This window comes from Marmota flaviventris, chromosome 11 (genome assembly GCF_047511675.1).
Source record: "Marmota flaviventris isolate mMarFla1 chromosome 11, mMarFla1.hap1, whole genome shotgun sequence".
NCBI classification, from domain to species: Eukaryota; Metazoa; Chordata; class Mammalia; order Rodentia; family Sciuridae; genus Marmota; species Marmota flaviventris.
Genome location: NC_092508.1, coordinates 78,955,979 through 78,977,298, shown reverse-complemented (window position 1 = coordinate 78,977,298; position 21,320 = coordinate 78,955,979). Strand labels below are relative to the sequence as shown.

Sequence of the window (21,320 nt, the reverse complement as noted above, 5' to 3'; positions counted from 1 at the left end):
GATACTTTTTAATGTCACTGTTAAAGAAAGAAAATGCTAGTCTTTAGAAGCTCTCTTTGGAGAGGAGAGGGATTGGAAGGAGTCAGGGGACAGTTGGCATGCTCAGAGAAGGAAAGTTCAAGAAAAAGACCACACTTAGCTCTGAGAACGTTGGGTCTGTGGAGTTAATTGCTATGCAAAGTGGGGCATGATCACTCCTGAAGTCCTTTGAATCTTGAGTAAAATCTATAGAAATCACAAACCACAAAGTGTAACTACGTTCCTTCACTCTTTTTTTTTAATATTTTTTTTAGTTGCAGATGGACACAATATCTTTATTTATTTATTTTTATGTGGTGCTGAGGATCGAACCCAGGGCCTCATGCCTACAAGGCAAGCACTCTACCACTGAGCTACAACCCCAGCCCCTATTCCTTCACTCTTGAAGTTCCTTGAATTGTTGGTAAAGTCTACAGAAATCCCAAACTGCCCAATGTTACTGCATTTCCTCTGGACAATATTAAGTATCGAGTCTACATGTTGGTGGGCACAGGGCCAAAATGGAATTGGCCGACATGACTGCGGCAGAATGAGCCAACATGGGCAGGGGGACATCTGGATCACTTAAGGTCGATTTCAACAGACATGGAACTCATCCACATAACTTATGAACAAAACTGTTTTTAACACAGTGTACTTACATATTTACAAACATACAGCCAAGTTCAAAACAAAGATGAATTCAAAAACTTGGAAATATATTTTTTATTTAAAAAGAAATGGACACTAAAGAATTAAAATTTTTGATTTTTAAAGGAAAGGATATTCATTTTTGCCAAATGTTTACAGTGATATGTATTAAAAGCTATAATTTTCATATGACTCCATCAGTTTATTCTTCAAAATACGCGGTGTAAGATTGATCTAGAGAACACTTGACCACATCTACTTCTCCACCTCCATTCTTCTCCCGCTGAAAGTGAATGTTAATTAAATCCTCCACAATTTCTTCTTCCATCTGAATGTTCTCTATTCCCTTCAGAAGCACCGTCCTCTTAGATATTCCTGAAAATACCTAAGAAAGAAAAAAAGATAAAAACAAAAATTGCCAAAAGTTTTGAATTCAAAACCTTTCCTCCAAAAGCTGTGCTTAGAATTTGGGATTTTATGTCAGTAGAAATAGGAAGCTGTAGGATTTTTCAAAGAGAATGGTCAGAGTCAGATCTGAGTGTCAGAAAAATAACTCTGGTGGCATTACGAAGAATGGAGGAAAGGAGGGCAGTTCAAGAGACAGGTAAAAAGGTAGTCAGAGATGGACTGACATGATTTGGTGAATCTGAAATGGTGGAGGTGAGGCAAAATGAAGAGTTAAGTATAAGTTCTTGCCACCAGGTTTGTGGAGTCGGTAGATAGTGGTACCATCTTAGAAGGAACAGGAAGAGAGTCTGTGGTAAAAATAATGAGTTCAATGAAAACAGCAAAAGAATGATTTCTAATACCCAGTGATAACAGATACACAAGAGAAATGCAGCTATGTTCCACATATAAAAATAAAGATGTTTTGTTATTATGTGAGTAATTTTCATTTAAAAATAAATAAAGTAAATAAGGCACTGATTTATATTAAAATATTCTTTAAAAAGTCAGACTCATTCTGAGCCAAGAAAAAAATGAAAAAACTATTTTGAAATCCCTCACTGATAAAATTCAAATAGTAACAGACACAATTTTTTTTTCTTTTCTGTGTGTGTCTCTCTGTAGTGGGGAGGGGGTAGGTTTGTGCAGTAAGTTCTCAAAATGAAAGAAAAGATGACTTTTTGAACTGTAAGCCCAGCTACTCAAGAGGGAAGCCTGGGCAACCTAGTGAGACTCCCATCTCAAAAAAACAAACCAACAAACAAAAAAGATAACTTTACCTGATACTTTTTCACGTGTCTTTCTATGTATGGAGAAACAACAACTCTATGGCAGCTTTGATTTATGTAAAGAGGATATTCTTTCTTTTTCAATATCTTGTCAACAACTGAAAGTAAGCAAAAAGATTTTTTTAATATCATAAACATTTTTAATCAAATTTAAAACTTCCTTCCTACAAAATAATATCACTGTGAATAGTGAATTGAGTGATTAATTTCTAAGAAATGTTACCACCCACAAGGAGACTTCACAGTACATAATTTTAAATAGTTCCTTCTGCCTTAAACTATCCCCTACAGTCCATCAATGCACAGGGGGTGCTGATTGTTCTCAGATGGACACTGAGTTACATAAAAAACTATAGTCATGTTGGGCACAGTAGCATATGCCGGTGATCCGACAGGCGGTAGAAGCCAGATCGTGGCAAGTTTGAAGACAGTCATCAACTTAGCAAGACCCTGTTTCAAAATTTTAAAAGGGCTGGGGATATAGTTAAGTAGTAAAGAACCCCTGGGTTCAATCCCTGGTACCATAAAAAAAAAAAAAAATACAATAGTCATCTGCACTCATCCTAACAAGATTGGAGGGTTTCTGTTTCTCAAGAAGAATAAATGAGCTGGGCATGATGGCACATGCCTGTAATCTCAGTGACTAGGGAGGCTGAAGCAGGAGGATGAAAAGTTTGAGGCCAGCTCAGCAATTTAGCAAGACCCTCATCAACTTAGTGAGACCCTGTCTCAAGATAAAAAATTAAAAAGTGCTGGGGATATGGCTCAGTGGTTAACCACCCCTGGTATCAAAAAAAAAAAAAAATAAGTACAAATGAAAACTATGATTAGAACACCATAAATATATAGTGAGTTATAAATTTATTTTACATTATACATATATATAGTAAATTATTTGGTCATCCCAGTATAGTTTATTCAGGAAACTGAAATAATGTGGAGAAGGAGGGTACTAAAGGAAGACAAATAACAAAAATTCATCAGTTTTCTCCAACACAAATGATAGAAAGGACAGTCTGATTTTTTTAGCAGCATTTTCCCCTAAAGTAGAGAAAAGTCATATATCAAAACTGGATAAGGTTTAACAGAAACAATCCTTGAGAATATTTAACCATTTTTTTTTAATTCCTCTCATAAGTCCACCTTGGGTCAGCAATATGGTACAATGGTTAGAAGTACAGGCCTTCTTGGTGAGGATGTGAAGTTGGCACCCTGAAGCACTGCATGAAGGAATGTAAAATGGTACAGGCAGTGTGGAAAACAGTATGGCAATTCCTCCAATGTTAAATAGACTTGCTATATGATCCAGCAATTCCTCTCACAATTATATATCCAAAAAAAAAAAATCAAAGCAGGGATTGAATAGATATTTGCCCACCAATATTCACAGAAGCATTATTCCCAACAGCCAAAAGGTAAAAGCAACAGATGAATGTGCTAGATACACACACACACACACACACACACACACACACACACAGGCATAACAGAACGTTATTCAGCTTTAAGTAATGAAATTCTGACTATAATACAATACAGATAAAGCTTGAAAACACTATACTAAGTGAACTAAATCAGGCACAAAAAGACTAACAATGTATTATGATTCCACTTATTCAGAAAAGGCATGCTCATAGAGAAGAAATTAGAATTGTGGTTACCAGGTGTCATGAGCCACCCATGGGTTGCATGTGGGTCACCACGCATGGAAGCTTAGTGGATAGAAACATCTGGTGTCTGGGAATGACCAGTGGACATTTTCTCTGGTCAATTGCCCAGAGACAGTGTGAATTTCTATCCCACTCTTCCGTGACCCACCCAGCACCTGAGATGGGTGTGACCTGCCAAGATGCCAATCAACCTGCTGACTGCAAGACATCACAAAGCAAGACTTTGTCCTTTAAACCTTATCCCTGACTTTGATGTACCCTCTTAAATAAACCACTGGAGCCATCTTTCCTTTGTCTAATGCCAGCACCCATGTGGACTAGATCTATCAGGGGCTCTGCTTTTTGTAAATATATTTATGACTATGTATTTTGTTCTTCACTAATTACTTGAGACTCTAAGTGTTCAGGTGTCTTACACCCTCCTGGGCAGGAAAAAGATCCCCACAATGAGACTCTGGTCATTGCCCTTATTAACTAGGAGCTAAAAGAGAATGTAAGAGGGAGATCTTGTTTAATGGGGATAGATTTTCAGTATAAGATGATGGAAATGGATAGTGGTGATAGTTGTACAACATTCTGAAGGTACTTGATGTCACTAAACTATATACTTTAAATGGTTAAAGTGGTAAATTTCATATTATGTATATTTTAATCACCATTTAAAAACAATTTTTAACAAGTTCAGGCCCTACATCAAATAGACTTGCTTCAGTTTTGACTCTGATACTTATTAGCAATGTGGCCTGGGATTTTTTTTTTGCTTACTTCTTGACACTTCGGTTTTCTTTTCTGCAAAATGGGTATAATTATATTATCCATCTCATAAATTGTCATGAAGATTTTGTAAAAACAGAGTTCTGAATTACCTGTAATATTCACCTTCAGATACTTTTATATCCTTCAGAAGTTACTTTTTATAAGGTTCAATATTTTTATCTCCTTTCAGCCAGACATAACCCCTTGGAGGTATCCCCAGAAAGGACATGAGCTCAGATTCTCAAGCTCATATTAGCACCCACTATAAAGTATTTAATTATATTCTAATGCACAGATAAGTCTCTTGTGGATTGTTTTTAATACAAGAGAGGGACCACTAACATCAAGCAGAGAAATTGAACATAAGAACTTGGAAAATTAAAATCTGGATCCTTAACTATTGAAATTTCTACCAAGTTATGATCCATTTCTAGGACCTCTTCCATTTGTGTCTCTATTTAACCATAAAACACCCACCATTGGGCACAATGGCACTTGCCTGTAATCCTATCTATTCAGGAGGCTGAGGTAGGAAGAGCACAAATTCAAGGCCAGCCTGGGTATGTTAGTAAAACCCTGTCTCCAAATTAAAAATAAAATGTACAGGATGTACTTCAATGATAAAGCACCCCTAGGTTCAATCCCCAGTACCCCCACCACACACACACACACACACACACACACACACACACACCCAGCCCTAAATTTTGTCCAAAGGTCCAGAGGAAATGCTTCACTTTTTACTAAATTTATGCTTTCAATACAGTATTTCAATTTTTTAAGAAGTACTTATTACATTGGTATGAAAAAAATATAATCCATGTTTTTTAATTATACAGTTGGATTTTTACTATACATATAAACCCAGGAGAAGCCCAAGTATTTCACTAACAAGAACAAGAGTATTTTGAGTATTTTACATAGAGAATCACTTGAACATATTTTTAAAAAGCAACTGTAGAATCTTTTCAGTTGTAAGTATGTAAACCTTCCTAGTATGATCTGATAAAAGTCCATTTTTTTTTCCTTTTTCTTTTATATGTGTGCATGTGAGAGACAGAGAGAAAGAGAGAGAGAGATTCTGGATATTAAACCCAGGGCTCCAGACATGCTAAGCAAAGCACTCTACTATAAGCACTGAGCTACATTGAAGACCTTTTTTATTTTTTATTTTGAGACAGGGTCTCCCTAAGTTGCCCAGACTGATCTCAAACTTGCAATCCTCCTGCCTTAGCTTCCTGAGTTGCTGGGATTACAGGCATGCACCACCACATCCAGTTAGTAAAACTCCATTTTACCAGAAAAAAAGAACAAATGTCTAGCTCATCTCTCCTGGAATAGATTTCCTCTACCTACAAGACTTTTGTCAGTAATAATATGTGAGATGAAAGTCAGAGTTGGGTTTTTTGAGGGTTTGGTTTTGGTTTTGTTTCATTTTGGGGTGCTAGGGATTGAACCCAGAGGTGCTTTACGCTGAGCTACATCCCCAGCCCTTTTCATTTTGAGACAGGGTCTCACTAAGTTGCTTAAAACTTTACTAAGTTGCTGAGGCTGGCCTCAAACTTGTGATCCCTCTATCTCGCCTCCTAAGTTACTGGTTGAAGAGAGATTACACTTACACTTTAGTAAGAAAGTTACTTATCTTTTAGGCCTGTTTCCTCATCAGTAAAATAAATATATCACCTACTTCCAGAGTCGTGTGAGAATCAGAAGAGATAATACATAGAGTGTCAGTGTACAATGTACATACAGTGCCATGCATGTACATACAGGTCATGATGGTGACCTTATGGTTCAAGGATCATGGGAGTGTTATTTGTAGCAACATTAGCATTCTCAATAGTAGTCAAAAAGTTATTTTCTAGACTCTACCTTTTTATAAGGTGAAGAAAAATCCCCAATTATCATGATAATTAGAAGTAAAATAGGAATACTTTCAGAAATGGCAGAAAAGAGTTAAATGACAGAGTACTAAACTTCTCAGTGGGCAAGTACCTCCAGCTTCCACAAATGTGATGACGGCACTTCCGGATCGCTTATCATAGTCCACGCTTTCCACCTCTCCACCTCCAAGTCGGGACTTGCAAAAGCTCAGCTCTAGTTTGTCTCTCATCTGATCTTCAGGCAACTCATCAGGAATTTCAGTAACACTGATCTTCATTTTAGAAACTTCTACATGAACCTGAGAAACGGTTTCATGTTTGGAAATATGGATGAGAAAAGAGCCCGTGTTCAACAGAATTCCTCAAAGCTTTAAATTACCGTGTTACCTGGAATCTGACTCCTGTGTTGAGTGGAACTGGATTGGCTGTAACCTCCAGAATCACGTCCTCCATCTGCACATGATGCTTCCCCATTTGTAACACATTTTGTGCAACTGAAAATAATTTTGAAAGTATTAATTTCCAATTTCTCTGAAGTTTTTGTGCTTGTTTAAGAATAAATTTTCATGAATATTTTGATTTTCTTTAATAGCAAATGATATAACTTTAACATTTTTCTTGGGATTTCCAAATGCTAATGGTCTTTTCATCAAAGCAGAATATATTTATATTGCAATACATCAGCAAAAATGAGAGTTTTTCTCAAATTCCATATTCATCTTAAGGGATCAATCTCTCCTCTGATTTATCTTAAGAGACATGCCCAATGATAGTCCTCTAGAAATTCATATGTTATTCATATATTATTTCCATTAGGCACACACCCTTCTTTCCACCACTGACAGCATTACCAGAGAATTCCTCTAAAACATTAGATCTCAGTCAGAAATTCTTCCATGTTGAGTAAGTTAGGAAAACTTTTGCAGGCCAATGTCATTTTTACAATTGACTTTAACTGTATTTAACTTAATCATTTGTCACTCCCATGTTACAAGCACCATAGAAATACATAGTTGTTTTAGTCTTTGTCTTGATAAGGATAACATAATAAAAAATGAATGGCCCTGAAAACCCACCAGGTCCCACCCTATAACTTCACAATGTACACGTGTTTATCAGAGTGAGAATGTTTTATTTTGTTTTGTTGGTGATTTTTATTTTTTTGTCATATTTAATGAGGCATTTCATTTCACTAAAATGCTCTTGAAATCATTCCTTTGAAAATCAGAGAACCCCACTATACCAATCACAAAGCCGTCAGGTCTAATTTTTTCACACAAATGGGAGAGGCTCAGTATTATAATTATGCCAAAAACATTAAAAATCCAAAGAGCAACTATATGCAAATTTAAAATGTATGTGAGTAGGTATTTCTTTTTTAATTGTGGGGCATGAGTTTATAACACTTCAGTTGCTGCAATTTGGAACTGCTTGTTCTAATTTATCATGAAGACAAGAGATGTTCATTCTCTGTCTCATAAACCTCACTGTGTTTATGACAACCAGATAGCACAGCTGGAGGGAGAGAGAAACAGGACTAGAAGGCAGGGCGTTGTCTTGTGGGAATTCAGACTCACTGTACCACAACATGACTTTATAAATTGGATAATTTTTTTTTTCTTTTTTTTTCTTTTTTTCTTTGCTAAGGGCAACAGACGACAATTACACAAAACATCAATGAAGTAATACTCAGATGATCCTCTTTCCCATTCACGCCCCCCCCCAAGAAACTCCCAACATCTGGTGATATGACACAGTGGAGAGAGACCACTTATGTCTCAACTTCTATGACTCGAACAGCCAAAAGCCAACTCCTGATTCATTACGTTCAAATGTAGCACTGTCCCAGGAGATCAGGGGCTCAGAGCCATGTCAACAGTAGAAACAGTGATGTGGCTCTATCTGAAGAAAATCCTAATCCCAGCATTTCCAGGTAAAGGCTGTGCAGAAACCTGGCTCAGAATCCTCATTTATGTCTGCCAGTTCCATCCCGACTACCACTGTCCACTGCCAATGTGGCTCCTGGCCTCCACCTCTCGTCAGCTGCAGTGGTGGCGCCAGGGTAAACAGAAGCTCACTGGGGAAGAGAGCCTCATCTGAGCATTCACCAACCTTCTGGAAAGTCTTTCCTGTCAACATTTATTTTTAGGCTACCATGGTAGGACCGGGAGTCAGGAGATAGGGGTTATGATTAAGAATTTCTGAATATAAACATTGAATGGCCCTGAAGACCACCAGGTCCCACCCTATAACTTCACAAATACCAGAATGAAGGTCAACCTGCTCCGAGGAATGTTGGTCCTCAAGAAATTACACAGGCAAGTGATCGTGGACTGAAATCTCCAAAGCTATAAGCCAAAATAAACCTTTCCTCCTTTAAGTGGATTTCTCTCAGGTATTTGTCATAGTGATGAAAAGCTAACTAACACACATAATGTCTTATAGTCAGTTTTCTCATCTATAAAATGGAGATATTATATCTGCTTCAGAGTGTCACTACAAGGATGAGAAAAAATATTATATGGAAACATGGTAAACAATAACCAAATATCTAAGAAATAAATATATAACATATAAATACATAATTCTCTCACTTTTTCTAGTCAGTATTGTACAGTGTTCCATTCTAAAGCCCACATCATTCACGTAGATGAGGACCTTCTAAATAACTGTGCCAATAATACACTATCTCAAAATCTGGAAAGACCTGTCAAAATTCCAGTGCTCTCCAAAGATAACATGGTTATATATATTTTTTTAAGATTAATCATACCTTAAAGGGGAATGCAGGGAAGGGAGGGGGAATGGGAATCGGAAAGATGGTAGAATGAATCGGACATAACTTTCCTATGTTTATATATGGATACACGACCAGTGAAACTCCACATCATGTACAACCACAACAATAAGATCATAATTAGAATAAGTTATACTCCATGTATATTAATATATCAAAATATACTCTACTATCATCTATATCTAAAAAGAACATATAAATTTTTTTTAAAAAAAAGAAAAAGAAACTACATCCAAAAAGGCAGAATAGAGTTAGATATCAGAAAAAAAAAATGGTTTTACTTTTAATTATTAAAGATTTTTATTTTTATTTTTCTTCAAAAAAAAAAAAAGGAGAGTAGTCATACCTTCTTCTTTTTCAAAGGTGATAAGTGCTTGTCCTTTTTGTAGCTCATAAGGCACTTGTGATTTCACTTCAAATGAATAGGAAATGTTTGAAAACTGGCGAACATCCTCAGGAGTCTCTAGTGATGTGAATTTTATCTTTGTCTCTGGAATATCCTCTTTAATCTAATTCAAATAGAAATGTTTGCTTAAAATCAAGATAATAAATAACTTTAGTCCCACCAATGAAAATAGATTTGGTCAGCCAATAATTCATTCTCCACTGATTTTAGAACCTCATAGAATATTGACTGTAGACTTATTTAACATCTTTAGTAATTGCTTTTTCCCCTGCAAGTACTCAGTAATGTAATCAAATACTGATCCTTTAATATCATTTCACAAATGAAATTATAAATACATAATCCTCTCACTTTTTCTAGTCAATGTTTAAACTGGTCAGTATGTGTTCCACTCTAAACACCACATCATTCATGTAGACAAGGACCTTCTCAACAACTGCCAATAATGCACTATCTCACAAGGAAATCATTAGATAACATGTTTAATTTCACTGCAAAGAAGTGTGAAATATAGGACTGGGTGTACTGTGGTTATGTTTATGACAAACCCAGAGAGTGTCATCTAAAATGAAAGACTACTGAATCATATGATATGAAATTTATCACATTTAAATTCCATATTTCCCCACACCTACTTATCAACTTTTAAACATTACCACAACATAAACTTATAAAAAAGTTAAGGGATACTAACATCAAGAATTAAAGGAACTGGGGATGTAGCTCAGTGCTTGCCTAGTATACATAAGGCCCTGGGTTCAATTCCCAGCATTACAAAGGAAAACAACAACAACAACAAAAAGAAGAAGAAGAAGAATTGCAACCTGAAGGATAAAGTTAGGTGGTTATGATTAACTATTTAAAATGATTGGGATTTGCCTAGCATACACAAGGCACTGGGTTTGATTCCCAGCACAGTAATAATTAATTAATTAAACAAGGGCTGGTGCGGCTCAATAGTAGAGCTCTTGCCTATCATGCTCAAGGATCTGGGTTGGATCCTCACATCATAAAAATAAAAAACAAAATCACTGGGATTGACAGACATACACAACACACATAAATGCACAAATGAGTTTACATTCCTATTTTTCATGGTTATTTTGCATAAAAGGTATATCACTAAAGATTAGACACATTCACTGAGTCATTTGATCTAACCTGACACTTATTTTATATCTTTACATCTAACTTCAGTAAAAATTTCTGATTGTTGGCTAGGTACCATGGCACATGCCTATAATCCCACCTACTCAGAAGGAGTACCACAAATTTGAGGCCAACCTCAGCAATTTAGCAAGGCCTGACGCAATTTAAAGAGACGCTGTCTCAAAATAAAAAGGTCTGAGGGTGTAGTTCAGTGGTAAAGTGCCCCCCAAATTCAATCTCCAGGACCAAAAATAAATCTGATTACCATAGGCTAACCAAAACAATCTGCATATCTGTATTCAGGGTACAGGGCTCATGCCTATAATCCCATCTACTCCAAAGGCTGAGGCAGGAGAATCAATCACAAATTCAAGGCCAGCCTGGGAAACTTAGTGACACCCTGTCTCAAAAATAAAATAAATAGGGCTGTGGGGAGAAGGGTGACCTGGGGATATGGCTCAGTGTTACAGTCCCTGCCTAGCATGGGCAAAGTCCTGGGTACAATCCCCATCAACACACACACACACACACACACACACACACATACACATTTACAACATGGGGGGGAGGTTGGGGTTCTCAGTATATCCTGAGAAGGCAAGAGCTTTCCAGGGTGACTGAGAAAGCCCAGTACTAGTCCTGGCTAGTCCCTATTTTGACAGAGAACATCTCACTTAGGCTCTGTTGATCTCAACTTAGGTCCCTGCAAAGTGGGTCTACTGGACTGGCTGGTTTCTAAAGGTCTTTGATCTGGCCCCAGTCTGAGAAGTAACCAGAATCCTAACCATCTTCTGCTGAAATTCACCCATCTCATGAGCAGGGGCAACTTTACTTCCAGGTACTCAAATCCCTATCTTGGTGTTTCAACAACAAAGTGATGATATTTTAATTTTCTAACCATCTGCGCTGTTAAGAAGAAACAAGGAATGAAAGGTACATCTAATTCAAATACAGGAAAATTTAAGAAAGAATTTAAATGGTGAGGATTAATATAAGTCCAACTTTTTAAACTAAAATTCACCCAAATTACTAGCACCTTGGATGAGGAAGATGATAAATGGATTGAGAAGACCAAGTATTTGATCCAAAAGTGATTGGTAATAACTATCACTTTATTTGACTTTGTAAATTTTGTTCATTTTTTTTTGGGGGGGAGGTTGTAAGTATTATTAAAGTGTATATAAGTAACAGAAAAGTTCATATATCCTCCAGGTACCATGGCATACACCTATCATCTCAATTGGGAGGCTGAGGCAGGAGGATCAAAAGTTCAAGCTTAGGTGGACAGCTCAGTGAGAACTTGCCTCAAAATAAAAAGAAACGTGTATGAATCCTAAGTATATATCAGGATAAAAATCACACAAAGCTGACACGCTGTGTGACTGGTACCCAGAACATGACAACACCCCAGAAACCTTCCTGGGTTTCCACAGGGGTCTTACCCGCCTCTGAAGGCAACTACTGGCCTAATTCTGAACATCTTGCTTTGGTACTTTATTTAAATGGAAACAAATGGTATACCCTTGTTATGGTTTGGAAATGTGGTGTCCCCCCAAAAGCTCCTGTGTTAATGCAAGAATGATTGGATTGTGAGAGCTGTCACTAAACAGCCCATCCTAGTTTGAATGGACTGACTGGGTGGTAACCATATGGCAGGTGGGGCATGGCTGCAGGAGGTGGATCACTGGGGGTGTGCTCTGGAAGGGTGCATCTTCCTGAGGCCTCTTGCCCTCTCTCATCTTCCTGGCTGCCATGAGGTAAGCAGCTTTCCTCCACCATGCCCTCTGCCCTGACATTCTGCCTCACCTCAGGCCCAAAGCCATAGAGTTGGCCCACTATGTTCTAAATCTCTGAAACTAGGAGCCCAAATAAATTTTCCCTCCTCTAAATTGTTCTTGTTGGGTATTTTGGTGACAAGAATTAAAAGCTGATTAACAATAGCTGGGGATATAGTTCAGTTGGTAGAGCAGTTGCCTCGCATGCACAAGGCCCTGGGTTCAACCCCACCATCACAAAACAAAAAAAGTTGATTAACAACCTTCCACTGTCTTTTTTGATCAACACCATGTTTATGAGATTCATCCGTCTTATTTTATGTAGTTGTGGTCTGGTCATTCTCAATGTTGTGCAATAGTCAATTGTGTGTGAATATACCCTAATTTATTAATTTATCCTATTTTGGAAGAACATTTAGGTTGTTTTGGTGCTCTGAATGTTTTTAAAATGAACTTCGTGTAATTACATCACTTTTTCTTAAAGTACATGTCCATAAAAATGTGAAACACAAAATAGAGTACCTGGAAGACTCCGGCGGCCTCTTGTAACTCGGCTTCAAGCTTTTGAATCTCCTCCTTTAAATGGATATTTTCCTTTATAATTTCATCAATTAATCCCTAAAAAATATCAAATGGTACCCGCAAAGTTTAATAGAGCTCATTAGTTTAAAACTCATAAAGTTTAAAATGAGCTCATTTTTCTAAATTAATTAAAAATGCTAAATTTCTCCACCTGAGCAAGACAAAGAAAGGTAATAGATACTCTCAGAATTAATTGTGCTCACATGAATAATATCTTCGTTGAGTATTTTACCTGATCACCAGTGATTCTGCTAACATTTTCAATTTTTCTATCTCTATAATATGAATAAGGAAACTGCTTTTCACCCAGAACCAAAGTCAAAGACATTTTTATAATTGAGGCAGGGATTGAGACTAGTTCGCTTCCTTGCTATTTGTGACTACTAAATGACTTTTAAATTACACCAAAACTGTCAACTTGTTAATCTGTGGCAATATTAAAAAAATATATATATTAGCTGTGATTCCCATAGTCTACAGCTATCTTAAAAGGTCAAACACATGGCCTTTGGGTAACAGGCTTAAACTACCTGGGCCTCTGCTCCCTCTTTGGTTAGATCAGATAATTGCTAATTAATCTTTGAATTTCCAGGTGCAAGTCCAAGAATGAGGGAATGCATGAGAAAGCAGCTACATTCTGTTGTAAACTCTGTAAACAAAAGATTAGAAATACAAACCTTCCTACAAGGCTTAAATAACACAACAAAACTTAAAAAAAAAAAAAAAAAAATCCAAAAATGTTGGATCCTAATAGCTTCCAAAATGCAAGGTAATGTTGGACAAAGACATATAAAAGTGCTTTACTAAAAATTAAATTTTTATTAATATCTAGTCATTTTCCTTTTTACCTCATTTTGGTCGTCTTTCATCAATTCTTCATTTGTCTGATGTTCCTTAAGAACTTGTTTGTTGTTGTCTTTATCAGCTTCCATGATTTTCTAATTATCAAAGATTTAAAAAAAAAAAAAAAAAAACTTTCAGGGCTGGGAATGTAGCTCAGTGGTAGAATGCTTGCCTAGCATGCGCCAAGCCCTGGGTTCAATCTCTAGCACCACAAAAATGAAGGAAGAGAAAGAGAAGGGATGGGGGAGGAGAAGGAGGAGGAGAAGAAATTTAATTTAAAATACTTTTTAAATAGTACATACACATACAAGGTGAAGAAGAAAGAAATAACAACTTTTATAGAGTCTATATTTCAAATAATTTTCACACCTATAAGTACATAAAAATTTCTTAAAATCATTTGCGTTCAAGGATATATATAAAATAATGTGTATTAACATTCTTTACAGTTCACATTCCAATTACAATATTATGCTCCATTTTAAAAGACTACTATTTTGATCTTCCAACCTTTCTAAAGGTTTTGATTTAAACATTTAATTCTCTCTACTGTATTTCCCAAAAGTAAACCAAGTATAAAGGCCCCCAATGCATTCTTTCTCTACATAGGTGATCTCACTTGGAGTTTTAACAAACTCTCCCTAGGGTCAATTAATTTACATGTGTTTTTAAAACCTCTAACTGAAAAATTAACATTCTTTTCAAGTATAAATATAGGCAATTATGGTAGTGTTCATACCAACTGTAACAAAGTCACTAGTAGAAAGGACAGATAGTTTCATAGAATATTATAATTGTTGCAAATATACTGAAATATTGTTTTTAACACAGCTTCTGATAGGTCTTGTGAAATACTGTAATATATTAATACATATTAGTATCAAAAGTTTGTTTAAATATTCTGATAACCATATTTCAATATAATTGGTTTTCTTAATTAAGAATGTGAAAAGAGAACCTAGAGAATGGGAGAAAATCTTTGCTAGTTATGCTTCTGACAGGATTAATATAGAGAATAGATATAAAAAATTTTTTAAAACTTATCATAAAAACAAGTACCCTAATTAATAAATGGGCTAATAAGCTAAACAGATATTTCTTAAAAGAAGAAATACAATGAACAACAAATACATGACAAACTGCTCAACATCAGTAACAATTAGGGAAATGCAAATCAAAACTACACTGAGATTTCATCTCACCCCAGTTAAAACGGCAGCCATCAAGAATACAAACAATAACTAGTCACAGTAGCAAGCACCTATAATCCCAGAAACTTTGGAGGCTAAGGAAGGTAGATCACAAGTTCAAAGCCAGCCTCAGCAATGTAGCAAGGCCCTGTTTCAAAATAAAAAGGGCTGGGGATGTGACTCAGTGGTTAAGCACCCCTGGGTTCAATACTGGTACCAAAAACAATAAAACAAACAAAAAGAGAATACAAACAATAATAAATGCTGAAGAGTTTGTGGAGAAAAAGGAACAGTTTTATACTGTTGGTGGTATTATAAATTTATACAACCCTGAAAATCAATGAGTATGGAGATTCCTCAAAAGACTAAAAGGAACTACCATATGACCCAGCTATACTACTTCTCAGTATTTATCCTAAAGTGTTAAATTCAGTCTACTATAGCGATACATGCATACCCATGTTTATGCAGCAAAATTCACAATGGTCAAACAATGAAACCAGCTTAGGTGACCATCAATGGATGAACAGAAATGTGGTATATATACACAATGGAGTTTTACTCAGCTATAAAGAAGAATAAAATTATGTCATTTTCAGGAAAATGGATGGAACTTGAGAACATTATATTAAGCCAAATAGGCCAAACTCAGAAGGTCAAGGGTAGTATATTTTCTCTTACATGTGGAAGCTAGAGAGTAAAAAGGAAAAGAGGGGTAGGGGTGGGGAGATCTCATGAAAATCAAAGGGAGATCATTAGAGTAGAAGAAAGGTACCAGGGGAGAAAAGGAGGTAATGATATTGGCCAAATTATATTGTAACTTAGTGCACATGTACAAACATGTAACAATGAATCCCACTGTTATGTACAATTATAATAAACCAATAAAAATGGAAAAGAAAAAAATTGGTTTCCTTTGTTAGTCTATGTATTTTTATACACTTAAAAAACTTCATTTTTGATTAGGAAAGGCCTATAGGCATCAGGTGTAGTGGCACATGCCTGGAATTCATGATACTGGGAGGCCAAGGCAGGAAAATCACAAGTTCAAGGCCAGCAACTTGATGATACCCTGTCTCAAATAAAAAACACTGAAAAGAGCTAGAGGGATAGCTCAGTGATAAAAGCTCCCCTAGGTTCAACCCCTAGTATCAGAAAAAAAAAAAAAAGGGTGGGGGGAGGCCCATAAGTTTTGCCACTCTAGCAAAGGATAGCAAAGGATTAAATGGTATAAAAAAAGAGTCAAGAAGACCAGTCTGTACTGGTACTGTACTAAGATGAAAACTTGCTAGATTGTTTGATACAAAAAAACATCTTGACTGTCTTTCTGGCTTTAGATGAACCTTAATAGCCAGTCTGCTGTATCATTTTCCAAGACTGTAAGTAGTTAAATTCCCAGTATTTTCAAAAAGAAAAAATTATTGCTTTTTAAAAATAAAAGACAGCAGGGCACCGTGGCACATGTCTGTAATCCCAGCAACTAGAGAGGCTAAGGCAAGATAATTCCAAGTTCAAGGCCATCCTTGACAATTTAGCAAGACCCTGATTCAAAATAAAAAATAAAAAGATCTGGGGATATAGGTCATTGATAGAGCACCCCAGGGTTCAATCCTCAGATATATATATAGATAGATATATAAAGATATAGATATACATATACATTTATTTATATTTATATTTTAAGACTGTGTGTGTGTGTGTGTGTTTTGCACTGGGTAAACTTGCCTTAGTTTACCCAGTGCAAATACAGGAATATAAGAAAAATAGAGGGTCACATAGCACTCAGATCTTCGTTTCTAATACTATCTCCAATAAAATGAACCAAGGCTCCTTAAATCAGTGGTTGGTTTTAGTCCTAGGACAGGAAATATATAAGATAAACCTGGAATATCTTTTGTCACTCTGTGATCGCAGTTTACCCCATTACACGTTACATGACTTTGATTAATCCCACTATTTACTTTGATTATCTCATTATGGTGACATCTGCCAGGCACCCAGACTTTGATTTCTAATGCTGTTCTCCACTCAGAGGAGCCAAGGCTCTTTGGAGAAATTGGAACAGAAAAACTACAAAATGTGCCTGGGACATCTTGTGATGCCAAAAAGCAAGGAAATGCTTAAAGAATGATGAGGACATGTCCAAAGGACACAGGATTCAGCTTTAGTTGGTTTTCACTGACCAAATCTGGGAATAAATTAGGGATTAAGACAAATAATGGTAGTCATGATTAAAGCCACTGAGTAGAAAACAAAACTATGAGATGAAACCTAAGTAAATAAATTTAAAAATTGAAATTTTGGTGAAGACAGAAATATTTAGTTAGTTTCAAAATACTTCCCCACAAAATACGTACTACTTTCAAAGGGAAAAAAACAAGTAACTCACAGCAGAAAAGCCTGGCAGAAGCCACCATACCGAGATAATTTAAATAATGTGATAAATCAATATCATGTAACATGAAATAGGTGCCCTGAAGTCACAGTGTGATTTTGATGATATTCCTGCCAAAGATGCCATCTTCTGAATCTAAGACAAAAAAAAAAAAAAAAAATTCAAGTTTAGGCACATTCTACATTACAACTGGCCTGTTCTCTTAAATAAAAGTGTCAAGTTCATGAAAATCAAGGAAAAACAGAGAAATTTCCAGACTAAAGGAAACCAAAGAATATCACAACTAAATATGCAGTCCATGATTCTGATATTGAGACAACTGGGATATCTGAATTTAATATGATGATTAGATGGTAGAAATATCACTATTAATTTCATGATTGTGATGACTATATTGTGGTTATATAAAAGTACATTTTTTTTGGTAGGAAATCTATGCCCAAGTATTTCACAGTGATGGATCAACAAGTTGGAAATTTGTTTGCAAATAATTCAGGGCAAACAAAAATTGTTCTACTGTACTTCAAATTTTTCTGCAAGTTTGAGATGGTCTAAGATGAAAAATATATACATTTTTTAAAACTACAGACACACACACAAATATATATATATATATATATATATATATATATATATATACACACACACACACATATCACTGTTGTATAAACAATTGCAGAATCTTCCTAATGGTGTTCACCCAAAGTCTAACACAATCTGACCCCAACACTTACTTACCATATTTAAACAACTCCTCAACCACATTTGAGGGTTCCTTGAAGGAGGATCCCTCCTCTGTCTCCGGTACCGCACTACATCACTTCCTTCCACCCCTCCCAACCTTAATTAAGTTCAACCCCAAGAAATTCTGCTGTTTAAGGACCATTCCAAATCTCCCCAAAGTTCTTAAAGACTTGTCTGATTCCTCCAAAATATTACATCCCCTCCCCCACTTCATTTTTTGGTTAGGAGTACTTGAATTTATTTTTGTATCTGTGTCATTTTCCGTGACTGAAGACAGGAATCATGTTCACTTCCTCTTGCAATCCATGCAAAGCACAACTTTACACAATGAAAATATTCAATTTATGGAAGTGTATGGTATCTTTATTTGCATATTTGTTCTGCACAGACCTCGTATACATGTGAAGTCCTCTTATTATATTTTCAAAAGACAGAAACTGCACTGTTATTTAATTGCTTTCTTAAATTATTATTGTTGGTGGTGCATGCCTGTAATCCCAGCAATTTTGGAGGCTGAGGCAGGAGGTTCACAAATTCAAAGCCAGCCTCAGCAATTTAGACCCTGTCTCAAATTTTAAAAACAAAATAAAACTAAAAGGACAGGGAATATTGATTGTTCAGTGGTAACGTGCTCCTGGGTCCAATCCCCAGTAAAGTGTCCCCCCCTAAAAAAAATCATTTTTACAATGTATTAAAGGTTCTCAATGTAAATGGTCCCCCCAACTCCTTAGTCATGTTCACCACCTGAATAATATCCCTCTTTGAAGCGAGTCAGATGTGTGGTAATACTTTCCTTTTGTGCAATCATGTGGGGGGCAGAATAATGACCCTTTCAATATCCACATCTTAATCCCAAAATGTAAAAATGTTAGATTACATTGCAAAGGAGACTTAAGGCTGCAGATTAAATTCAGGTTGCCAATCAGCTGTCTTTCAAATATGGAAGTCTTCCGGAATTATCTCTGGGAACCAGTGTGATCCAGAGGGTCCTTAAAAGTAAAAGAGGAAGACAGAAGAGTCAGTGAGATGTGAGGACTGAAGAATGGCCAGAGATGCAAAAGTTGCTGGCTTTGAAGATGGAGAAAGAGCAACTGAGTCAAGTGAGGTGGGCAGATTCTAGAACTCAGAAAGGGAATTGGTCCCAAGAGCCTCCAGAAAAGGAAAGAAGCCCTGCCAACACTTTGGCTTTAGCCCAGTGAGACCTGCACAGGACTTCTAACCTACAGAATTCTAAAATTAAAAGGAGGGAGGGGGATAAACCACTAAATCCATGTAATTCATTATGGTGGTGAAATAAAAACCAATACAAACCACCATCATCTCGTTTCCCTAAAATATCATATCACTGTGTTGCATAGTGGTTTTGAATGGAATCTTTGCATATTCAGGCCCAGCAGCAAGAAGAAGAAATACAATATATGCATGTTGTATATACTTGGAACATAGTGTCAAAGGACAAAAGTACAACAGTTTAAAGCTCTTACTTGGCTTTATTTTACTATTGGAGGATCTCACACTTTATTTCATAAATAGATTTAAATGTTCCCATGGACTGAGTAGAAGTTGGTTTTGCAGAGAAAGTTTTAAAAAGCAGAAGGGGGGTGAGGTTTGTACAAAAAGTAGATTGGTCATTGCAATGTTACTTTCTTTGTAAGACTGGGACAGACAGGAAATCAGAATAGAAAAATAACTGCTTGGTTACCAACAGGCTATTTCAGATTACTTTTTTTTTTTTTTTTTGTATGAATTAAATCAGAGGGAAGTCATTATCATGCTAATTGAAACTAGCCTGCTTAGGAAACTTGGCTGTTATCTTTCTCAGAAGGACAGTTACAACTTAGTTTTACTTCAGTGACATGGAACTTTAGCATGGGTTACTCCATATTGATTTTTTAGTCTGGTCTCTTGGGGCCCAGTGCATGAGCTTAATCCAAATAATGGCCCCCTATAGTTTTGATTTTACAATAGTATTCTCCTTTGGATGCCTCCTACAAGAAAACCTTGCCAGTTCTGAAAAGTGAGGCATGGGTGCAGAACTATGCGTCTGCCAAGAAGAATAGAAATCCGTTTTCCTAAGAACTCTTCCTGGGGACCCTCCAAGAAAACAGTAGGGAGACATAAATCATTTTAAGTTTCAATTTCCGGAATGAAACAAAGCAAACAGACGACGGGTCTGAGGGCCCGACGGCTCAGAGAAGGCTAAATGGCCCCCGAGGCAGGTGCGCCGCAGGGGTTTACGTGTCCCCAAACACCCAAAGTGCGGAAAGCGCTCTTGAGCGCGGGGATCCCAACCCTGGCTCTCCCCAATTCCCGCGCGTCGCTGCTGTGGAACCCGCCTCCCTTCCCACCGGGGCTGCTCGTAGCAGGGATTAGGAGCAAGGGACTGGGCGCCCCACTCACCAGCGTCCACCAGCCAAGCGCAGCGCCCCCGGGCTCCAGCGAGCGTGACCTTCCGGAAACCGCCCTTGCCCAACGCGGCTGGAGGGCGACGTACTGGGTGCTGGAGCTGGCGCAGTCTCCTGCAGAAGCGCCCCGAAACAGCTTAGGTGCCCTCGAGTAGGTGCCACTCACTCAAACCGCTTGGTTCCTTTAAAAAAAAAAAAAAGAAAGAAAGAAAGAAAGAAAAGAAAAGGGGGGGAAGACTTTTCTTTAAAACTTAAGCACGACTAGGAACACTAAACCTTGTGGCTCCCATGATTATCCACTAACAGAAACAAAAAGTTAGAACTGATTTCACTTTCGGTTCTTGAGACACGGTTGTTTTGTTTTTGTTGCGCCAACATTTTCCTAACAAGTATTCCTAAAGTTTCTAAAACACTAATTTTAGGACATGATTTTTAAAACACATTTTTTAAGTGTATTTTACAGCACAGACTGTTGGAAAAAATGGATAGAAACCAAAGTCAAAGCAGGAATCTTTCCAGATTATAACTGTTATTTATTAGACATTATAAACTTAGTTTATGAGTTTTTACAGTCAGTGGTGCTTTGTCTCTGACACATCCCCTGGGCTATGAAATTGGGAAAGCCGTGGTGTTGAGTTGGTTTCTATGACCCAAGTCCCTTGAAAGTTTTCTCATAATCTTTTGTTTTGTTGTGAAGCTTGTAAACAAATATTTCACTAGGTGTGAACTTTTTCTTTGAAAATAAAAACATCTGGTTAATTTCAAAAACTGCAATTTCCTAATCCTACACAAAGAACCCACCCCACAGCTGCACTCACTCA

The 21,320-nt window shown here is 36.8% G+C and overlaps 1 protein-coding gene across 3 annotated transcripts; it reads right to left on the bottom strand.

Annotated features, from left to right (window-relative positions):
- Positions 1 to 729: 729 nt before the first annotated feature.
- On the bottom strand, positions 730 to 20,809 carry Nmi (N-myc and STAT interactor). 3 transcript variants are annotated; one of them, XM_027937982.2, is made up of 10 exons: positions 20,495 to 20,809; positions 18,972 to 19,083; positions 17,345 to 17,485; positions 13,771 to 13,860; positions 12,863 to 12,958; positions 9,357 to 9,519; positions 6,601 to 6,707; positions 6,326 to 6,512; positions 1,896 to 2,002; positions 730 to 1,054 (listed from the first exon to the last, which is right to left on the bottom strand). In XM_027937982.2, exons 4-10 carry the CDS (start codon positions 13,852 to 13,854, stop codon positions 872 to 874), a joined length of 927 nt encoding a protein of 308 aa, XP_027793783.2. In that variant the 5' UTR covers positions 13,855 to 13,860; positions 17,345 to 17,485; positions 18,972 to 19,083; positions 20,495 to 20,809; the 3' UTR covers positions 730 to 871. The 3 variants fall into 3 exon arrangements, with proteins under 3 accessions (XP_027793783.2, XP_027793782.2, XP_027793784.2); XM_027937981.2 differs by lacking the exon at positions 17,345 to 17,485 and having other exon boundaries at positions 20,495 to 20,808; XM_027937983.2 differs by lacking the exons at positions 17,345 to 17,485; positions 18,972 to 19,083.
- Between the last annotated feature and the right edge of the window lie 511 nt (positions 20,810 to 21,320).

Bases quoted from the DNA above. Each gene is read 5' to 3' on its own strand.
- Nmi (XM_027937982.2), bottom strand. From the start codon at position 13,854: ATGGAAGCTGATAAAGACAACAACAAACAAGTTCTTAAGGAACATCAG. The intron at 6,513-6,600 runs GTAACACGGTAA...ACCGTTTCTCAG, and splicing joins ACACAGGAGTCAGATTCCAG to GTTCATGTAGAAGTTTCTAA. The intron at 2,003-6,325 runs GTACTTGCCCAC...GCTTACTTTCAG, and splicing joins CACATTTGTGGAAGCTGGAG to TTGTTGACAAGATATTGAAA.